This window comes from Syngnathus scovelli, chromosome 15, assembly GCF_024217435.2.
Source record: "Syngnathus scovelli strain Florida chromosome 15, RoL_Ssco_1.2, whole genome shotgun sequence".
Lineage (NCBI taxonomy): Eukaryota > Metazoa > Chordata > Actinopteri > Syngnathiformes > Syngnathidae > Syngnathus > Syngnathus scovelli.
In genome coordinates, this window is record NC_090861.1 from 4,837,634 (window position 1) to 4,861,684 (window position 24,051).

Genomic DNA, 24,051 nt, shown 5'->3' on the forward strand with positions numbered 1-24,051 from the left:
GCAACGATTGATTCTGGACTCTGGAGAAATTGCAGTTTTGTGACGGAGATAGTTACCAGTCGATACCTCACGGATGAATATTTGGCATTTTCAGCCAGGAAATGAACTCGACCTTGTCAAACAACCATTTGATTGGCCGAGCTAAAACAAACAGCAGTAAAAGTCTCACTCGCCAGCCTGCAACGGCTTTGGCAGCAGAAGCTTCTCGTGTTCAAACCGGGCCGGTTCTGGCAGCATGTGCTGGCTCCCATGATTTACAACAGCATTTAAGTGAATCTAATAAGCAGAGTGAATGCTGCCCGACGCTTTGGCATGGCCCGTGCTTGGGCCCTAATCATTCAAATATTTTGGCAAAAGCCAATGCCCCGCTCCTCTCTAAAAGAGAATAATGAGACATGGAGCTCTTAATCACAGCAGATCAGTTCAAATAAATGAAAAGGGAATCAAACGCATTCTTCGCTGAGGCAGCCGCTATCTCCGTCCAAATGAGCTGACGGCGAGCCAGATCCCGGAGATGGGAGATTTACCCAGGAGATGCGGCAGATTTTCCATGACTCCAGAATAAGTGCCTCAATTCTGGCAGCCCTGGAAGGAATTGGGCACAGCTTTGTGCAAATTTCCTCAACTTGGATGTTGACAGATTCTATACATCTATAAAAACCCAAATATTCTGGCCAAGCCAAGCAAAGTGTGCTCTCTGATTTTCACAGTTTCCTAATTGAACACTCCTCAATTCACACCTTAGATGCTTTTTGGAAAGCCACGCGCTAAAAAAAATGCGCTAGCTCTGTCACCTCATCCATACTCAATAATTCACCACACTGTTTTCCTGCCAATTTTTTTTTGCGAAACCCTCACGCACGCGCACCTCTTTGCTCAGACAGCCTTTCGAACAAACGATGCTGTCAGTTAACAAGATGGAAAAACATTCTGTTAATTTCGCCTCCCTCCCCGTCCCTAGCGAGAAGTCGGAACGTGTGGATACGAAGACTGGATCACAGCTTTCCTGGGGGATGCCTGACACAAGACAGGCTGCCAGTGACATGATGAGCCTCGAGACTGCTTGCAAATTCTTGTGATGTCACTTCCCACTCTCGACAGCTCTGACACCCCGGCACGGGGTTCTGGGTGGATGAGGAATAGAAGGAGCTGCTGGAGTGTTGGTGGAGGTGGTGAGAAGTGGAGGGCAGATGGAAGCCTTGATGAGAAGAAACACTGGTGCGGTGTCTGCGCGCCTCTTCTGTTTTCTTTAATGTTGCCGCTTTTATCAGCAGTCTGAGCTGTCAGCGGTAATCACGCTTGTAGCAAAGAGCTGAAGAGACGATAAGCCCGGCCTGTCAGAGGCAGACATATGCTGCTGCTGCCTTTCTCCTTGTCTTTCTTTATGCATGATGGCATTCTCCCCAGAGAGAAGGCAGGAAAATGCACAGAATGAGATGGATTATCCTCCACAGGGAAGATGGCGCTAAAGCTATTGCATCTTATCCCTCCTTAAGCTGGGATGTGTTGTGTCATGCTATGGTGATTCATTGTAGGGTAATTAAGTTGTTATTGTTTTGAAAGTGACTGTGATAAACCACGGTCAAGTACGAGGACTTGGAACAAAAGAGTGTTCGGTATGCATTTCCAAGGAAATTCAATAAAAACACACCTACGCCATAGCAGATTTGGGCAGGGCACAAATATTCAACTAAGAAGGCAGATAATTGAACATCTTGATCCTTTTGATCATTTGGTGCAAATTTGGTGTAAAAACTGCAACCATGGTGGGGGACAAGTTGAAATAATAAGTCAAGTCAAGTCAAGTTTATTTATATAGCCCTAAATCACTTGACTTGACTTGAAACAAAAAGTGCCTGGTTGCAGGTTTCATTGCACTTCAATATATTTAACTGTCTTATCCTGGAAACAATAAAAAAACAAACCTAAAATCTTAAAATTAAAATAATAATAATAATGATAATCTGGAGACTTGCTTCCCCTACAGCAGCATCGGGAAAAAAATCTCAAATGTCACATCATCCACATCCATCCATCCATCCATCCATTTTCTGAACCGCTTAGTCCCCCACGGGGGTCGCGGGCGTGCTGGAGCCTATCCCAGCCGTCATCGGGCAGTAGGCAGGGGACACCCTGAACTGGTTGCCAGCCAATCGCAGGGCACACAGAGACAGACAACCAATCGCACTCACACTCACACCTAGGGACAATTTGGAGTCTTCAATCGGCCTACCAAGCATGTTTTTGGAATGTGGGAGGAAACCGGAGTGCCCGGAGAAAACCCACGCGGGCCCGGGGAGAACATGCAAACTCCACACAGGGAGGGCCGGAGGTGGAATCGAACCCGCACCCTCCTAACTGTGAGGCGGACGTGCTACCCAGTGCGCCACCGAGCCGCCACACATCATCCACAGTAAAAAAAAAATTTCATTGCACTTTAATATAGTATTTAACTCTCTTATCTTGGAAACAATAAACAAACCAAATCTAAAATCCTAAAATTAAAATAATAATGATAATCTGGAGACTTGCTTCCCCTACAGCAGCATCGGAAAAAAAAATCTCAAAATTAAAAAATAAATAAATAAAAAAGGCTTCATGCCAAAGCTTCTGGAACCTTATATCTCTGCACACGGATGAATCATAATCACGCTCATGTAAAACATGGCATGTGTCGCGTCACATGCATGCCAGGTGGTGTGTGACAAATAAATAATGCAACTAAAGCAGCAGAATGTCACCGGGTATTTGGTTACCAATTATCTTTCTCTTGTGAGCATGAAAAGGGTCTGTGCATTGTTTACTGTTAACAGAGCTAATTGAATAATAATGTTCTGGCCCCACCTGTTCTAGGTGCAGAGGTGAATGACTGTTGTTTACAATAGATGAGCTGCCTTTGCCAATTTCCGTCCAAATCGTCTCCTTTCCTAATTGTTAGCGTGAGACCGAGAGGCCTGTCCTTGGTAATAGGCATTCAAATAATGTGGCCTAACCTGCGCGGGGGTTAACCAGCTAATGTCCTCGGTGCTGCCTCCTGTGTACATGAATAATGCAGATCAGGTCCCTAAACAAGCCCACAAATGAATCTATAAATCACCAAGGTCAGAGAAATCTTATTAGACCCCAACAGACACACACACAGGCACACACACATTCTTGTTTATGTGTGCCATGGGGACTCCTAAGCACGCTTATCCATTTCTTCTTTATTCTATTCTTTACTTTTTTTTACTATTACATTGGTGCTCAAGGCTTTGGTCATTGAATGGGCTGGCAGACACGGTCAGTAAAATACAAGTTGTGCAGTGCTTTGATAAACAGTGAGAGGAGATTGATAATAATATTGCACGAGTTCCATTAAGGATACTGAAACCAAATCATATATCCAGACACTCTCTCGGGTTTCTAATGTATGCACCATTACTTGGATGACACTTAATTTTACCACTAGCTCAGAATTTTTAGTTTGTTTATGAAAATGGGTCAAAATCACCCATAAAGGTCATCACAAATTGAGCCAGTGACTAATCCAAGTTAGGTTGGACATTATTCGTATGTAATCAAGTAAACCAACTCGGTTTTATTTGTCATAGCGCCTCGGCTACGAGCTCACAGTCATTTCTCTTTCGCCCAATTACAAATGAGTCCATTAGTGTGTCTGCAGTGAGCCCTGTGCTGTCTCCCAGTAATGGCTTGTGAGATTTCCATCATAATCATAATGACTCCCAGAGTAGCCATGAGTGCAGATGGAAGGTTGCTCATAGGTAATGAGCTATCTCATAACCCAAAGGGCACTTCTTTGCGTTTGTTATTTTCAAATGTCTGCCTACACTTTGGTAGCTTATGCACATCGTTGTTGTGGTAAAGTGTTATTTTAATACTTAGGACAGGTATTTATTTACAAGCTTTGCATCTCAAGCTCTCTATTTGTAAAGATAGGTGAAATGACTACAAAGGTCACATTCTCATTAAAAGATCCATCTTGATGCTGAGAAATGTAAATGGATGAAAAGTTCAAGGGCATAACGTTTTATTGAAAATTGAAAATGCTTAATGGTTACCAAAATTGTGGCTTAGGCTGCAAACTGCGGTTGCGAAATCACAAAAGTTGATTGTGACACTTGACGGCGGTCAGCAAATGCCATCTTGCACATTCATTTGCAAGCTGACATTCTGCCGTCGTCTCCTTCCCTCGGCTGTGTTGCTTTGCCAAGCGAAAAATATCATGGCCACTCGCGCCAGAGTGACTCACCTCTAGTTGCCATTCAAAACGCATTATATTCCTCTTTCTGACTTTGCAGCCAACACATCTGCATCTTCTGCCAATTATTCTCTTCTCACTGAACGTTCCACCGGTAGGTGTTCAATTTTTGAGGTTCCAGTCTATAAAGATCTCTAAAGTTGAACTGCAGAACCAAGATGGCTAAAACAAATAATTATTCAGCCTTTTTTTTGGGTACACTAGGGGGTCAAAGACAGCTCCACACTCCTCTCTCGGGAGGTCTACCATCAGCCTTGGCTTTAATTTAAAACCATTCCGGGAAAGAAAGGAGGATGTTTGATTTATCCCTTATTACATTGATTCTTAAGAATGTGCCAGGCAGCCTTATGAATTCATCCATCTCCATAAGCTTTCTCACTTCCACTTAGGCCTCATGTAATCTGGGTGAGCCCTCTTATCACTTCATTTGTACAAGCATACTATCAATTCCTGTCCGGCATCTGGGCCTAGGGGAATTAGGGCAGAGGCTGGATGCGTACGTACGGAACTGCAGTGACAGCAGACTGATTACCGGATTCTCTGCACTATAAGGCGTACCGGATTATAAGGCGCACCTTCAATGAATGGCCTATTTTTGTCTATATATAAGATATATACATTTGTCCCACGGGGGCGGACTTTGGACACGCCTGGTGTAGTGGCTCAATATTGGTCTATATATAAGGCGCACCTGATTATAAGGCGCACTGTCGGCTTTTGAGAAAATTGGAGGTTTTTAGGTACGCCTTATAGTGCAGAAAATACGGTATACCTTTAAAAGCTATCCAGTAGGGTACCCTATACTTACAGTAATAGCAAATATTTTTTCCAATATAAAAAGGGAAGTGTTTTATTGGATTTTTTTTTACCATAGCTCACAATCACCTTAAAATATCCTCATCATGAGTCATTGATGTATTATGAAAAGGGACACTTTTCTGGTGCCTGGCTCGTAAAGCCAGACAATGGCTGGTCTTAATAAGAAACAGAATGGATCCCTAGAGTGTAAAGGACCCATCAAGCTAGGGAATTTTATTTAATTTCCCCGGGGCCGTCTACGTCTTGTACACATAATTAGAGCCCAACACGCAATGCTCGCTGTGTTTTGTCAATAATTCCCCCGGGAGCAATCAGGGCAGGGGTTGGACATGCCTCTGTGACCTGGGCTACTTGCAACAAGCTCAGCCACCTAATTACACTGCCTCTAACAAGCAGTGCGCCGGTGGCACTTGCAAGGGGAATGATGTTTGATGGGGTTGGGGCGACGCTGGTCTACAGTACAGACCCTCCTCGGAGCCCCTGATGTCATTAGGGTTGTTTGTGGTTGCCGCCATGCATGCTGGGATATCATTGTCCTTCTGACAGACCTGCTCTGCATTTAGGGACAAGGATGCGGTTGCCATATTTTTGTCCACCATTTATTTGGCTTTCAGCGTATTATTGCGGTGGAAGTCAAATTAAATCTTACAGCAATAACGAGAAATATCGATTGCCAATTGCTACCACTTAATGGTTTTGTTTTTGCCGTTTGGATGAATAGCTATTAAAATGTTAGGATGCAGTAATTTACTGACTCACTTTAACAAAGTGATCATTATTGTAGTTTTGGGGTTTTGTGGTGCAGACAGAGTTCTGCGGATGCCCAAAAAAAGATGAGCAGAGGATGTCTGAGCACCCGTGAAGACAGTAAATTAATTCACGTTGGGAGGTCTTTTACAGACAGTCATACTTAAAAAAAAAAAGCATTTTGGCTGCAAAAAGCTCATAAAAATACAAACAGTTTAAATCTTGGATGACAACATTGCCAATAACATTTGACTAAGTTTGAGCGAGATAATGATATTCGACTTCAGGGCTTCCAGGGCAAATACATAAATGTATGAGAGCACCACATGGAGGTTACTGCTGACCAATCCAGGAAGTAGCCTGTCTTTGGTTTTGGTAAGATGAAGAGCCAAGAGCTAAAAATCATATTGCGTGTATCTGTCACCCAACACAGCAGATGGAAAAATGATTTTCGATAAAGATAAAGTCATTTTGTGTGGGTGAAGTGAGATTGCTTAGGAGAGTGCGAAGTTGCCTGCAGAAATCATTGTCTTGACAAAAGCAGCAATAAAAGGGCAGAGGTTCTGTGAGAGTCAATGGCCCAGTTGGCCGGGAGGAGCTGATGTGTAGGTGAGCCGGGCCTTGACTGACATCCGCCGGACACAGTGAGAAGCTTTAACCTTGTCGGAAAACTCAGAGGCCAGACGGATGCAACTGAGCGCATGAATGAAAACATATAGGCGCTGAATAAAAACAGCATTTTTTTTTTCCGTCCAATAGGTGACCCGTTCCCAGAGACACCGGTTTGAACCCGACGACTAACGGCATACATTATTGAACAGCAGAAACTGGCAACGCTGCCTTATAAATAGAGATGAGGTTCTGCTCCCTGCCACAAACTCCGAGATGGCTTCATGAGCTCACTCACAACAAGGTTGGCCTCAGGTTGGTTAGTGACGCTAGTGGTACCACTGTAATGTTTTGGACAAAATATGTTGCAGGATTGATGGTGTGCAGGACCTTCCTTTCACTCCTCACTTTTCAAATACAATAACTGAAGTCCACGCTAAAGCCTCGCTACACGTGGGCAATCACTTGAAAAGCATTTGATAGATGGAGATACTTTGCCCAAGACGTTTTTCTTTTCCAGGTCAGGAAAGATGGAGATTGCATTTCTTTTCACCAGAGTGAGCATCTCACTCAAAAAAGCATACTTGTGATTGAATTATTTTTCCATTCCCTGTGTTCTCACCTTGCATTGAGAATTAGATTATTGCTTTTGAAACACAAGTCAGTGCTACGTTTCATTTTTTTCCACATTGAATTTCAAACGCTTGCTTTCCTCAAATGTGTAATTACTCGCTTTTATTGCTGGTTGTGGATGACTGATGAGAACGATGAGGACCTAATACAGGCTTAAAATGATCATCTTGAGGTATTTAATGCCAAGGTGACTATTATGAAAGCTGATGCGGAACAATTTAAAAACACAACCATAATATAATTTAACATGTGATGACTGTATAAAATGTGCTGGCAATTTTAATTACCGTAATTTCTGGGCTATAAGCCTCTACTTTTTGCACGAGGTTTGGAATTCTTTGGCTTATAGTCCAGTGCGCCATATCTATGGATTTTTCATGATTTTTAAGATATTCTAAAATGATTTCTTTGGGTAATACTGGGTATAAAAGTGAGGACATTTTATTTAAAAGACTTGTGGTAGATATCAGCAAAACAGGATTTACGGTACTCTCTGGTGTCAACAAGAGGCTTTTCAAAAGAAAAAAATATATAATCATGGCTTCAGATGTCCCAAGCAGTACTTTTAACATATTTTATTGGATATTTTTGCAATCTAGCAACCACAGCTTGAGATTTGGTGGTATGATATTGATTTTGATCAGCCCTGCCCACACAAAGCATATTTTTGGCTTCGGCAAAAAGCTTGGAGGGAGGTAGCATCTGCCGAGTTGTGGTTCCCAAAACTAGATTAAGATGACAAGATTTGGAGCATATTGAAACAATAGTGCTGACTTGCCTGCAACTTCAAACTGTTACCACATGCGCAATGTGTGGCATTTTAAGTCCCTTATGAGTGACAACAACCCAGAAGTAAACTCGTATTTTTAAAGGATACAATGGAATTTATTAGGTCTGGATCATGTTTTGTTTCAGCACATGAAAAGAAATGGCACTATGACAGGCTAGATAATTCATTGACAAAGACTTTTTGAAAATTTAGGCATGTTGATGTGATAGTTTTATTGGCAGTTTAAAGAAAATGTTAAATCATTGAAGTCAGTTTTAATTTCAGGCTGGCAGACCATGACAAGTTTTATTCCTGCAAGCACTTTTAAAGATTCTTGTTTTTTATTTCAAGCATGTTTCCGACTGGAGCCATCATAGCACATTAGTCTTTCAAATGACAAAATTGCACTGACGAAAAAAATAGAGGAAGTCGTAGAAATTTGAGTTGAGGTCAAATAGTCATTTGACAAAAGGCCATCAAAATTTATGGGATTTGAAATTTGAGAATTGAAACGCGATGGTGAGATGAACCACTAAGCAATGCGATTTTGAAGTTCCAAATTTTGATTTGGAGCCAGCCACCTCAAACAAAACTGTTAACTCAGCATTTACTTGCATCAGTTTAATTTCTTGATGGTGTCCTAATTTTTAACCACAGAAAGGGCACTCAGTTAAATCAAACAGAACTTCGGTTTCAGACTTCCCTCAAATTATTGGAGTGCTAGAATTCTCTAATTTAGTAATATGTTTATTTGTGTTCCACTAACTCTGCCAACTTCATTTTATACTTGCAGGGCTCTTCCAAATCTTCCATGCTGAAAAGTATATTTACCCAAGGTGCAAAACACTTTTTCCAAATAAACCTGGTCTCCATCACGTTTCCACCTGTTGCCAACAGTGTGTACAAGCTATTGAGTGAATAAACTCAATTTAGCACTCCCCGTCTGAGAATTTAGTAAAGCAAGACGTAAATGTGACTATGTTAAAAAGGCCAATGCATAAAATCCACGCTGTCAAGTCTCAATTACGCTTAAGTCGTCTTTTACTTTTAGTGGTTATACATCTGAAACTATATTTGCAAAAACAGGATGACTTGTGTTCAATTATTAATCCAATATGTTAAAAAAATACTTGCATAGCATCCTGGCTTTTTTAGGCGTCTTTTTCTATTTAATGATCGATCTGACATTGAGGGCAGAAGCGTCTCCTTCCTGACCTTTTCGGTTTTGATATCCGGCTTGGCCATATTACTGCGCTGCTGGGTGTAGAAGTCACACTCTGGTGCTTTCTTGGCTTGGGGGAAGCGTGGACAGGTGCGTGGGTACATTAGCACATGTGCCGGACTGTCTGGAGAGTGTTGCTGCCTGCTGGTCAGGTCATCCATCAGATGGATGCACCCTCCCCCCCATGGCCCCCCATCAACGCGGCTCTCTGCCAGCCCTGCAATCTCCACATTAATTTCTCATCTAGGGTGCCCTAATGAGCTCCGCCTGCTCGTACACCTCGGAGACTCGACTGATTAGCAGAGGGGGGTGGTTTGCCATTTGTCAAGGGCCAGAGATGGCCTTTAAACTGCTGACCTTGCTGCCAAGAAATGGAAGATCAAATGGTAGGTGTAGGAGGGAGTGGAAATGCTATCACTACTTTGGGAATTTTTTTTTCTGTATGACTGCTGTTATGCTCTTTCTCATCAAACTGAACTCCAATTGATTCATTCCTAAAGAGACCATGGGTATTCCAGAAGTCGTGTAATGTCATTTAAGGGGAAGTCAATAATATGTGCCCCTATTACCGTATTTTCCGGACTGTAAGGCGCACCGGACTATAGGGCGCACCTTTAATGAATGGCCCATTTTAAAACTTTGTCCTTATATAAGGCACACCGGACTATAAGGCGCATCATTACTGCATCAGATTTTTAATCCAAATAAAATCATTCTCCATTTTATTTTTTTAATTTCAATTTCAGACACAACAAATTACTTTATAATCACAAAATAATGATCCATAGTCTTCAGCAGGCCACTTATGATTGATTTCATGACACGATGCTTCGGGCCAGTTTAAATTTAGGAATTTGGTCCATATATAAGGCGCACCGGACTCTAAGACGCACTGTTGGCTTTTGAGAAAATGTTAGGTGTTTAGGTGCGCCTTATAGTCGGGAAAATACGGTAATCTTACATTCTGATTAATAGTGCATTGGTAGAATATGAATTAGGCAAATTATTTTATTCAGCCGTTTTGCCACTTGCTGTCAACTGAAACTGACACGGCAGTGCCTAAAAAGCCTCAGGTAACAACCGTCACAACTCGCCTGTTTTTTTTTAGGTTTGGTCATGTGATGTTATTGAGAAGATACAGAGAACAACGACTGAATCAGGAAAATACTACTTGAACAACTGAACCTTATTTGGGGTTAATCAGAAGCACAGCGTTTGAATATGATTGATGAAATTTGAACCCAGCAAGAGTTTTCAGTTGGATTGGTTAGGTCACCCTAACCCCAACCCCTAACCCTCATCAAAGTTTATTTTCAATGATTCATCTTGGTCCAATTTTATTATACCACATAAAATGGGTATTTAACCAAACTTGTGTGTGGAGTACTTACATCCACTGAAGCTGGTATAAACCGTTTGAGTCGTTATGGGAAAACCTAAAAAGACTCTTAGTATGCAATTAAGGCAATATGACAGCATAAGATTGACTTCCGATCGGCCTACAAAGCATCCACGAGGTTGACAATTGGGCGTGATGAGACGCAGCTCTTTTTCTTCTCCCACATCCAACGCAGTGACTCATTTCCTGTGGCTGTGTTTATATGCCACGGCGGTGAGCCATGTTCCTGTGTGAACGTGCCTCACAGGGAGCAGAGATTTGCCACTTATTGGATGGAGGGGAGCCGTGTAGGTCTGTGACACCCGCTAACCTTGGACAGGGCTACTGGGACTCGGTGGGGGTATCCATCACTGTGGCAGCCCTGAGACCCAGACCGGGGGTAAAGCCACAGAAGTTGCAGGGGGAGGGAAAAAAGCTAGTAAAAATTTAATGCACTCCGCAGAGCGGTCATGTCATACTTGGTTATGGAAAATAATCCCAGATGCCTGCAGTGCTAAAATGGAGCTATAATGTGCTCGCCTCCTAACCCGCCCTGACAGCCATGATGTACGACTACCATTACCGGAAAATATCACTTCAACTAACCCGTGATCCGGCTCCGCTAAGGGTCATATTATCCATGAGGAACAAATTACACTCCCCCAAAGTAAATACAAATTTCCTGCACTGACTGAGTACAAAGCATAAGGGGGAGGGGGAGGAGGAGGAGGGGGCCGGGCGGGGACGTTACCTATGACAACGCTCCGCAGAGTGACAAGGATGATAAAGTACATGACAAATCACTAGCTGACAGGGTACTCTAGTGCAATCAGCCTCAGCCTCAACCTAGTGAGCACCCACTCAAGCCTGTAAACACCACTCTCCTCCTTTGGAGGGGGGCAAAACACATAATCTTTTAACGCTGACAAGTTGCTCTTTCCTTTTTATTACTCTTCTTTCCCACTGCGGCGCAGCGAGGGCGGGTTTGGGTTGGGGGTGGGTGGTTGGGATTGTAAACTGGTTTTATGTACAGTGCTGCCAAGTCGTTGAGAAACACAACTCTTGTGTGAGAATTGCCAGAGGGCAAACACAGCAAAACAATAAAGGAAGATAAATAGCAAATTGTATTTTATGTCAAGGACAAACAGGTTCTTCCGGCTGCTCCAAAGCACCCACTTAGATGCCTTGCCCCAAATGACTACACGCATTACGCTACATTTACGGTAAGGTCTGGCTTGGCCGTGAATAACAATGCAAATATGTTTAAAATAATAGCACATAGAGTTTGTGGAGGCTGTCACATCACATAAACACATATATAATATAATAAATATAGTAAATATAATATAGTAAATATAATATAGTAAATATAATATAATATAATATAATATAATATAATATAATATAATATAATATAATATAATATAATATAATATAATGACAAAGCGGTACAGAAAATGGATGGATGGATAATATAACATAATATAATATAATATAATATAATATAATATAATATAATATAATATAATATAATTTCTAAACCCTCCAATGTGATTAATACCTGTAAAGGCAGCAAATCTATGAATGGTTCATTTGAAAGGCATTAGAGCGCCGGCGCCTATTCATCCTAAAATATTAAAGTAGTCGTTTTAAGATGCCACTTATAAGCAAAATCATTTAAGCAGTAATGAGTCTAGAGCGACTGCCTCCTGACGATATTATAAAATCAAGGCCCAGACTGTGTAGCTGAATGATGACGCTTGAGTAAGTGTTTAACATAAAAGATTCATTTTTGTAAGTCTGAAGGGGAATGCTTCGCTCTTGCGCAATCGCTCATTTTCTAGATATGATATGAAACTATTCCAAATTCTGCATGCTATTGTTTTAGAGCGGGCACAAAGGCTCTTATAGTTTCCAAGCACGTACACACAAACAAGATTCCGCACACACACACATGCATAATCTGAGATCCAAATAGTGTCTTATCAGAGCCTGGCAGTCGACATGGCGGAGACCTGCTACACAGATAGAACATGATTTCTCCAGGGAACCCTTTTTCCATTTCCCGCTTTTGAAGGGAAACTAAATACGTTTGTCGTCATTGGAATACATTTGACCCATTAAAAGGATTTCTTTTTAGCATCCTTCTCCACTACGGGGGTTGTGAAGTAGACCGCGTCATCCAGAAAATGCAAATGACAACAGGGGTAGGGGGTGAGAAGTGAAAAGGGCCTGGCAGGAGTAGATAGTGACAGAGGTGATGAGGTGAAAGAGTCATGTGGGAGCTCAAATGACTCCTTAACAACAAGGCAGAAGACATGTCACAGGGGTCCCCTATTTACTAATTCACTCCTCTTGTTACTTTAACACGCAATTAATCAATGACAGCAAGGTGGAGTTGACACTCAGGCGGACCGAGTGAATTAATCCAGTCGGTTGAGGGATTACAGGGCAGCATGTTCTCTCTTGCTTCCAGAAACAAAAACAAAAAACGACAAAGACAGGACCAATTTGAATGGACAACACTGAGTAATGACTCAATTTGCTGCACTGTCTAAGCAAGATGAGGGGAAAAAAAATCCTCAGATATTTTTTTATTTAAATAATTATTAATTCATTATTTTTAAGATGTCTATATGATCATTTGTATTTATGTCTGAACCTTGGAATTCTTGGATATTTCTGATACTTGAATTGTTCACATTCATTTGACCTCAAATGATATCATGCAAATGCTTTTCTTATCAATTCCTAGATAAAACAAATATGATAATATGCAGTCTAATTTATATTTTGAAGGTCATTAAGAACATTTATAACAAATCCATAACTAATTAAAGTGAGGTAGTATGTCTTCATAGGGTGTTTCATTCTAATTGCATTTAACTGTCAGGCTGAACAGTGAATCTTTTTCAGAAGTGATTTGGACACACCCACAATGGGATAAAAACTGTCAGGCTTACCTTGCTATCCTGGTCAGTCTCCGTATCACACTGAAAGAAAAAAAAAAAAACTTGATGAGGTTCCATGCATCTGAAACTGTCACACACTTCAAATTTATGGCATATTTAATCTTTCCAAGGACAGTGAATGTCATAAATTGACTCAATCTTGGTATTATTATGCGCAAATGTGCCCAAGTTAGCAAAAAAAGCTAATTGTGGAGTTGGAAGCTCATGAAGAAGAACAACATCAATTATTATTCCATGGAATGTGTTGTTCCTTGAGGCTTGGGATGAAGAAGGAGAGAAGCAAGACAACCTTGTCAACGGAGACAGGAAAAAGGTGGCTAGATTTGATTTTTTTTTTTTCCCACCCTCTTCCAATTTCAATTTCAAGGTCCACTTAATTCTTTATCAACTAATTAGTGTCACGCTGGGTGACTGGCAGCCCCAAAGTTGTGCATATGGCTGAGGTGCAGAGAAGCACTGAAGTCAGTAATGAAGAAGGCACTGGGGGGGAATATAGGCAGGGTTTGGCATCATATATTTGTGAGGATGAAAAGATTGACAGCCCTGGGAGTGAACGACAGAAGGCACTTCTGTCTTGGCTCTCCATCTTTCTCACTTCAATCAATTTTTTTTTTTTTTTGCTGATCTGGAGCCTAAGGTAGAAGGCTGGCCATGTGGCTGCTAGGGTATGTTTCTCAGACTGGATGCTAAAAGGGGGCCATGCGAGCTCAGCAGGAGCATAGCATCCAATTTACAGGCCTGTCCCACATGGCCCCTGGGGCAGCCGGCGGCATGCTGCCATGATGGTCAGCTCCAGCAACTCATAAATTATGCAGTGGCAATAAACGCACTGGGCAAACACTCCTCAGATGCTCCCTTGCTCTTTATTTCTCTCTCTCTCTCTCTCTGGAACATTCCGACATCCATCCCCAGTACTGTGAACGCCAACAACCTTCTCGGCAGGATGAATAAATGAGAACGGGGAGTCAAGGTTCTAATTAGAAAGGACAATTGGCCTGCAGGAACTGAGTTAGGATAAAATTCTGGACGCACACACTCTTCCACTTTATTGGGAAGACTTTTGTTAGGGAGAATTCGGGTCCAAGGAACATTTGTGAGGTCAGGTGGTGCCAAAGGTCATGGACAGTCATGTTTGTCCACATCTTCTCTCTTGGTCAGCAAGAAAAACAATTCAGGGTGCCGTATTTTCCAGACTATAAGGTGCACCTAAAAACCTAAAACTTTCTCAAAAGCTGACAGTGCGCCTTATAGTCCGGTGCGCCTTATACTATATGGACCAAATTCCTAAATTTAAACTGGCCCGAAGCATTGTGTCATGAGATCAATCATAAGTGGCCCGCTGAAGACTATGAATCATGAATCAAAAAGACTATGGATCATTATTTTGTGATTATAAAGTAATTTGTTGCGTCTGAAGTTGAAATAAAAAAGATAAAATGGAGAATGATTTGATTTGGATTAAAAATCTGACATGAAGCATTAAAGGTGTGCCTTATAGTCTGGTGTGCCTTATATAAGGACAAAGTTTTAAAATGGGCCATTCATTGAAGGTGCGCCTTATAGTCCGGTGCATCTTATAGTCCAGAAAATACGGTAAATATACCATACAGTTCCAGGTCTAGTTTGGATTTTAAAGTATTACCGTGACAAACTAAGAAATCCATACGACATTGAACGCATCAGTAAGAATGACAAACCAACATGTCTTAGCCCACATAATATTCTGTCTGTACCCTCGCAAGCGTGGCGAACTAGTACAAATAAGCAAATAGCTAAACAAATGTGTTTGCATTTCTATACATCCAATTTGCTTTTGGAATCAAGAGTAACATCTGTTCTAAATTGTCAGTCGTGGCCTCCCACTCACAAGCGACTAATGGAGCCGCAGACAAAATCCCAGTATTAGCTGCCTCGACAACTTCGATCTATTGAGGTCTGTCAGAACGTGACAGCACACTGAGTACTCATTAGCGACTCCTCCGACGGTACACGCCACGCAATCGGGAACACGGGCGTGCGACAGGTTCAAATAAGCAACATTATTTGCGTTTTATCTATCATGTTGGGAGCAACTTTTTTTTTTCTCCCCAGTTCTTCTTTATCTCTTTTCCCCTTTCTTGCTCGCGTAGCCGATTGCTTTGATTGCCAAGAGAGAAGCCGGCTGGAATGACTTGCCCTCGCTCGAGAAGCAAATGGAACATCCTAATGGAACTCATCGTATTATCCGATGCAAAAGTGCCATAGCTCATTACTTTAAGATAAAAGGATATCATTCTAGACGGCAAGCAGAATTGACTTTCTGTGCTGCGACTTGATGATGATTTAATCAACTGCTCTCTTTCACTTCTCATCCCGCCGCCTGTCGCATTCGCAGGTAGCGCTAAACGAAGCGCTCGAGCTGCTAGTGCGGGAAGAGAAAAGAAAATAAATTGCTATCATTATGTTCTTTTCCATGGGAATAGAGGTATGTAAATTTCCCAAAGCAACAAATGGGGGAATAAAATAGAAAGTTGATAAAATTGAAATACCTTTTATAATAATAAAAAAAAAGCTGAAAATCAGCCTTGACATGCAAGCACAAACAATAAAATCATCCTTTCATGGGAGGAGATTTCACACAAAAAGAAAAATGCTAACAAATGACTGTATAATGATAAAAAAATATCCCACGCATACAAACAAGCCGGAGCTGTCACTCACTGAGTCATCATAGCATAAATATCTTCAAACAGGGGAAACAAATGTCTTTTTGAAAGATGTTTTTGATCTTCACTAAAATCAGAAATGGACATTAAAAAAAAAAACAGATCAATGTGGTGTAAACATATCTGGCAATGATTTAAAAAACAACAATGAGAGAAATATCTAATTCCACCACTGTGTGTATGTTATTATTTAAAAAGTTGACTCCCGAAAATTAGTTCCTGCTCCAATGACAACTCATGAATAAATCTCCAGCACCTTATTTAAACGCTACACATCAAAACGAGGTCCGTTCCATTCCAGCAGTTTTAAATTTCTTACAAAATAATCATTTTCATGTAAAATCACAACAGTGGTGCCATTGAGATCGACACAGATTTTAACTCAAAGCAACCATCACATACAATAAGCAAACCATAAGTCCAAGAAGGGGTCCAGCTGACAAAAGAAAGTGCTCACCATTTACAGAGGGCAGTATTATAGTCTATAACAAGAACCTCGTGTTGAGTTTAAGTAACTCAAGATTGTCAAACATTAACTTCAGCTCTAAGAGTTGTTGATGTTGGCCAGTATCCGGACGGAGCACTCTCATTGGGCTCTTGCTTTTGGCCGCACGCTCCTATAAATTTCTTTACCTTCTGTCTGAGCATCAAGCCTTTGTTTACATTGCTTTTGAGTCAGAGTGAATCATTCGTGTTTTAAATCCTCCCCATATGTGAGTAATACTTCTTGAAAAGCAGAGGGGAACATTAGAAGGCGTGCACCGAATCCGAAATGTTACAGCTAAACTATCAACCGCACCACAAGTCACCGCTGCAAAAAAAAAAAAAAAAAATCTGCAGACCTAACCACATCACACATATAAAAGAGGTATGCAAGTTACGACATTACCTTTGCCAACAAAACCTCAGAGAAATCCTTTGGTCTGAAATGACTAACATATGATGTTTTCAAGACAAATATATTGAAAATAATGGAACTGAATTCAAACAGTGTGTCATTAACGGTTTGGTTTCTAATCGGCCTGCAGAGTTACGCATTTTCCTAAAATGCAACTGCATGTGAAGTGGTCCCCCCCCACCCCCCCACCCCGCCCCACCCCGTGAAGCCTCAGGTAAAGCTGCTCTCTATCCATGACCAAATAATTAATTATGGTTGATAGTGGTTTCATGAAAGCATCCCTTTGCTCACAGGATGGGGTCTGTTTATCAGGCTGAGCCAGGCTGTCCTTTAGCATGGCTGAAGGGGTTAAAAAAAAGAGGGGGAGGAATGCTTGCATGCCTGGAAGCTGGAGGAACAGCATGAGCGATGGCAGCCATTGCCACGGTCAGCTCTGACGGTGCCAATTTAATGAGGTGTTGTCGAGGGCTCCTCGCTAACAGCTCCTTCCAGATATAGCTGAGCATCCTGATGGTTTTCGGATACAAACAGTCGCAGGGCAAAATGGTACCCTTCCCGCCCCCGCCCCTCCCTCCTGGTGCATTCTGTTCCATCTGCTGCTGGGGCCTGGTTGCCGTCGACCGCCTGCCTGTCACAGCGTGTGTGGAAATTAGCTGGGGAGGAGGTGCTCGCTTGTGCTAATTACATTTTAATCATTGGAAATGTGTTGGCAAATCAAGCCTTGATTGCCATCTCGGAGCCCAGAGCGCCTCTCTGCCATAACGGCGTGATATGGCAGCATGCCTTGTCCTACTGCTGGCCATTGGGGCAATACTACATTATTCACAGGGACCAAGTTGACGAATGGACTTTTTTTTTTGACATGCCAATTCACAAATTCTGGGCACAGATAAATATTTCAATTGTTGTCCTTTACATTTTGTAGTGGAGCTACAGAGCAGTGGGAGAACATACAAATTTAGATGAAAGTCCCAAACAAAGACTGTTTAGAGTCACAGGTTAGCTGAAGCTTAGCGTTTGTTGAGTTCTCGTCCCATTTTTATTGTATATTTTCAGGCGTACTTAAAATCATTTGATCTTCTCACCAATCGACATCTTATGTTGATGGATATTGAAGTTAACTAAAGTTTGACTTATTCGCTGTACTCATTTGTTTCTCTTAATTTGAAGTAACCTGATGTGCCCTATGTATGGAGATTTCTCAAAATAGACATTCATTGATGATAAATGGAAAATTTATGCCATAATATTACATAAAAATGCAGAATTTAATCATTTTGAAGTCAGCACAGGGAATTAATAAAAAAATAAAAAGGGAGATGAAATAACAAAAATATTAAACTGACCTCATCCTATTTGATGCCTGAACTTTCTTTTGGCCAGTAGATGAAATTTTAATTTAACAATTTCTATGAAAGACATATTTTGTAAATACGTGTAAAAGTTCAGTTCGTTGAGTGAAATACAACATGACATGCCTGACTGGGTCAGCTCTTTAAAATGAGTTTGGCTCCGCAGCGATGACATTGAACATGCAATTTCCACAACATCTGCTTAATGTCAAGCTGTCGTATAAAAGTATTGGACACAAAAGAGCTGGAAAGAAATCAAAAGCAAGAGAAAACAGCTTGCACTTCTATGTAGTCATATAAGGCAAAGGCAGCCAAAAACGTTCCGTCAGGGAGGACCAGACTTTTGTCTGGACTAATACAATCGGGTCTGATCCAGATGTGAAGATCCGGCCAAAAGCAGCAAGCTAACATCTGAATGCAATTTCCTTTCAGATGTAAAGGCTGAGCCACAAAATTTTCTATTTGACTGCAAAGCCTGAATTCCAGTCACAGGGTGAATTTGAGCTAAGGGAGGGATGACGTGGGAGAAGGGCAGAAAAATGAAGTCTTCCATAAAATAATCTGAACTTTATAGCCTGTGACCTATGGTTTCACTACCCCGGAGTGCATTCTTAATATATTATATTCTGCTTTCAACTCACTCAGAGACCATGTTTTAAATCTGGATTGTATTAATTCCGTACAGCTATAACAATATACGTTGGATGTAAAAAGCCTACACCCAAAATGTCAGATTTTTGCGATATAGAAAATTGACACTACACTAAACCAATAATGTGGCTTAAACTCAGTAGATTTGAATTGGAAAAAATAAAAATAAAATAACAAAAAAAATATTTTTTAAATATAACAATAATTGCTATTATATTTAAATTTTTTTGGAACAAATTCTGAAATAATCCAACATCTTATAAAGTATATTAAAGCTTATATTGTAAGCTTTAGCTCACCTGTGTCAAAGTCAAGGCCCGGTCGCCAGATACGGCCCGCCAAATCATTTTAGGTGGTCCGCGAAGAAATTGTGCATCGAATTCATACGTCAATTCCAAAATTTCAAATTGTTTTCACTTTTAAAAAGCAACTTTTACTACCATTCATTTTTTAAAATCATTTCTATTTTTAAATATTTGATTTGATTTCAATATTTCATATTGAATTTCATATATCCATATTTCAATATAAATATTTGAACAGTTTTATTATTTTTTGTTTTGAAAACTAGAAATTCAACAGTTTGTTGTGTAGCCTATACTATATATACAATATGATTTATTTGGGTTGATAATTTTAATGGCCCTTTGAGGCAAACTATGACTATGATGCGGCCCGTGACAAAAATAAGTTTGACACCCCTGCTTTAGCATTACTTCATGACTTAGTTAAGGATAAGGTGCAAAGCTACTGTCAATGAATAGCAGCCTCTCTCTTCTCCCACTTCCTGCCCTTCCCTCATACTGATTCTTGGCAGAGGGAGGGAGGCAAGGGGAATGGGGGTGCATCAGGATTAGGTTCTGTGCCTCTAATCACTTAACTCCTCACACCTGATGGCACACTATTAACTTTGAATATCTCCAGTGACCCCTCGGGTCGTTGCCCATCACATCAAGTTTTTATTAGGGAATTTTCCTCATCATTAGCCATGGCCTGGAAACGAGCCATTAATATTCATACTAGCAAAGCAAAATGAGGTCCCACTGATTTTCCATCATCCAGGCTATCTGAGCAGCTGCCGCAGTTAACAATCACCCCTGTGCTGCACATTTGCTACGTATCATTATGGGGCTCCATAAAGTTTCTTTTTTTTTTTTTTTTACATACACCATGATGGGAATGGATGCAAGGTGGCGGAGGAGGAAAAGGCTGGCAGCCAGCTGACACCCATCAGAGAGTAACAACCTAGCTTTGCCAACAATCTGCCTGCAAGTCTCATGCAGAAAGACTGGCGCTGTCAATGCTAACAACCCCTGCAGGCTCTGCCAGACACACAGCTGAGGTATGGAGAGGGCCTCGGTGCCCTCCCATTAGAACACATGCTGTTTGTCAGGCCGTGCTGGCAGCTAGACATGCTAATGCATTTGCAAACATCTATAATCTTACAACAAGATGATGACATGTATCTGAAATCAGGACGCCAATTCATTGTGTATACAATCTGATCAATCTAAGGACCATGCCAAAACCCACGTGGAAGAATTTGCAAATGAGGGAGGTGATTCAAAATAAAACAATCTGGAATGTAAGTATAATAAATTACTAGAATGTTCGCAGTTAAGTCACTTAATACATTCCAGCCCCTGAAAATGGACGTAATTTCATGTCTGTGATTCCTAAATGATAAATGGGACATTATTATGACACATAAATCAGAGACTCGTGTCTCTCAGGGTCATTCAGTGTTCTGAAGCCCAGGTCTCCTTAAACAATTTGCAGTGGTGAGAACAAAAGCAATTTAAATTGTAGATGTTGCCTGTGTTGTGTGTTTAAGAACGAGAGGAAAACATTTTCTTGCCCTCGAAAAAAAAAACGTGTATTGTTATGTGTGTTGTCGTCTGTCCGTGAGAATTGAAAAGTGATAAATGTGAAATGAAAAAAACAACAACAAAAAAACGAGAGAAGGTTCCACAGTTGGATGCCAACAACATTTAAGGCAAAACCCTACATTCCATTAGGGATGATAAAAATAAATTTTGTGACCGGTTATTTACATTACATATGGCCTTTTAAATTACCATATTTTCCGCACTATAAGGCGCACCGGATTATAAGGCGCACTTTCAACGAATGGCCCATTTTAAAACTTTGTCCATATATAAGGCGCACCGGATTATAAGGCGCACCTTCAATGAATGGCCCATTTTAAAACTTTGTCCATATATGATATATACATTTGGCTCACGGGTCGGACTTTGGACACGCCTGCTGTAGTGGCTCAATATTGTTCCATATATAAGGCGCACCTGATTATAAGGCTTTTGAGAAAATTGGAGGTTTTTAGGTGCGCCTTATAGCGCGGAAAATACGGTAGCTCTTAATACCATTTGTTGGCAATGGCTAATTTACGTGAACTGGACATTTTAGAAACAGCTGCATCGTCAAAAACTTCCTCCAAATTGAGGACATAAGGTGAGACAAAAAAAAACAGATGCAGCAGCTTCAGCACCGTCTTCCGGATAATTAGAGCCGCTGTGGGAGAAAAAAAACACTTCGTTATTCTCCCTCCCTTTGCGAGCTGTCACGGGCTACATCTGAGTCGCCTCATTATACAGAAACTATTCAAATAGAAGCATACACTACACGCTCCTGTCACTGTCTACAACAGATGCAAACAAGCAAATATGAATAAACATTAGTTGTTGTTGAAAGCTGGTCTTTGAGCTGCGAGGCTTACAAAGAAGCGCTTTGTACAAAATAAAAATATTTATTCGGAAAGATGGATGCGAGGCAGAACGAAATTAAAAGGAACCCATGCTAAGTGCTAAAACAAATTACTCGCAGCGCACCAAATTATATTTGCTCCTCCATCAGTAAGATCAAACGAGCGTAGTTTGACTCTAGTGCTAATGATTTCCTGCACTCACCTCCTGTCTTATCCCATGGGTGTTAATAAACACGAGGCTTTTTGTTTGTATGTTTGTTTGGGCTATTTATATATTTCCCTAGCTCTACGTTCATCCAGCTTCCTCCCTCCTTCACAACAACGTATTGGAAATAAGCAGGATATCAAGTACTGTAGGCTCTTAAAAACATATTGAATTAAATAAAGATGAGGTCAGTGGGTGAGAACCTGGCCGAGGACTGACATGATAGAAAATTGGTACGGAAAAATTAGCATAAAAAATGGTACGGTGTGACTCCAACAATGCATGCAGCACAAAAAAAAAAATAAAAAATCTGTTGTCCAAGCTTGGTAAGGAGCTCAGTGGCCACCCAATGCGGAGTTCTGTGATTAAGTACCAAGGTAGTCCAATTCTTACCCTAAAAGTGATTCGAGGAAAACTGCAGCCACTACAATCACCCTTAATAGTACGAGAATAAAAAATGGATGTGCAATTACCATTGAAATCACGCTAAATCAGCGCCAAACGTTTAAATCGAACGGCAAACCATTTGGCTGACCATTCCCTTCCTTGTCACCACTTGTTCCAATCATTCCCATCTGACAGAATTCTAATGTTTCATTTGGAGCAAAGCCTCATGGAACAGTTTCTTCCCCTTTGCAGTCAGCCTTTTTAATTCCCGACGTCGAATGTCAAACTAAATCACTCTTTGCACAACCATAACTTTGTATAATGCATGTTGTAAATATACATAGGAGATATAAATAAATCTTTAGCGAGGATCTGGGAAGACAACAAAAGTCTCTCGACTCTACTTTGGGTTGTTATCAGAGTAAATAATCAAATCCAGGCTGGTGAAGAGAGTTTTTAGTGAAAGTGGTGTCTTGTCAGGGAATAAGAGTCAGTTGTCATAAGAGGCACCAGTGTTTTTCTGGGCCACTGGTTACTGCTACCCTTGAGTGTTGTTATAAAGTCTCTGAATAAGCAATTGTGCGCCAATAAAAACTGACCTACCCTTAGCTCCACTCGAGAGCTTTCAAGCCAACTCAGCACACAATATCCCACATGGTTTATTACAAGCCTTCTTCTCTGGGCTTTCTTACAGAACAAAGACACTGGGGAGGAGGAAAAGAAACAGAGGGGAAAAAAAAAAATCTCGATGGAGTGTTTTGTCAGATATAATTACTTTCCAATTATATGGTCAAAATGTGGCATTATGGGCACTTTGTTGTCCAGGCAGTCTGGCTTTGATCAAGATGTGTTGGAATGTGGTTCGCATTAGTGGGCTCACGGTTATGCATGTTTCCTGTCATGAAAAGGATAACATTGAGGTCAGCGGAGCAAGGAGTCCCCCCCCTCCCCCCACCCCCTCTTTGGTCGAGCACTACTTCTTGGACGTACTTCCTATTTTGCTGGCCACAGGAAATGACAGATGAGAGAACAGAGGCGAGGGGGACCCAAAATGAGACCCCTGGTCCATACAGGACCTTGAGTCAACAACGTGACAAATGATTTTAAAAGTCCACTTCAAATAAACTCCACGGGTATTATTGTTATGGAATGCGCTTTTCCTATTTGCATCCTGTGCACCAATCCTGTTCCTGCATCGGAATCGACCCACTTATTTGGCCGAAAGCAAACATTTTGCTACAACACCTCTAAACCGCACCAGACTTTGGCTGGTCATCTACTGAGAACCAACGAGAACCTCTCCTGAGGGATATCAGTGGCATCCTAGGCCAGCCATGGCATGGGCTACCTCCAAGATCCCTCCGTCCCACTTCTCTCGGGCCCTGCTTTATGCTGTGGACAGCGCCATCTGTGCATCCCATTGGTAAATTGGCAAAAGAAACTGCTGGAACAATCCTGCCCTAATTTGGGCTCTTGGCATGACGGTTGGAGAAGCAGGAGGGTGGCTTTGGTGCGGTGAGGGATGCTCCCTGGTGTTTCGGAGAGCCACTCCATAACACTTTCCTCATGAGCGCTCCTCCGGAGGGCTGCTGGAACGTCTCAGAGCCATCTGGGGACAAGTGGAGTGTGGCAGAGAGCAGCTGGACGCTTACAGCTGCTATTTAAGCCTTGGCAGCATGGCGCCATATCAGTCAGTCAGCAGGAAATCCAAGGGAGCA

General features: G+C 41.4%; 1 protein-coding gene across 16 annotated transcripts in view; it reads right to left on the reverse strand.

The window, feature by feature from the left end:
- The window catches only part of auts2a (activator of transcription and developmental regulator AUTS2 a), a 172,209-nt gene that overhangs the window by 54,133 nt on the left and 94,025 nt on the right, over window positions 1–24,051 (reverse strand). For all 16 annotated transcript variants that reach the window (XM_049743489.2, XM_049743485.2, XM_049743482.2 and 13 more), the window contains one exon: window positions 13,402–13,431. In XM_049743489.2, coding sequence (XP_049599446.1) covers window positions 13,402–13,431 — 30 coding nt within the window. The remainder of the gene's footprint in view (window positions 1–13,401; window positions 13,432–24,051) is intronic.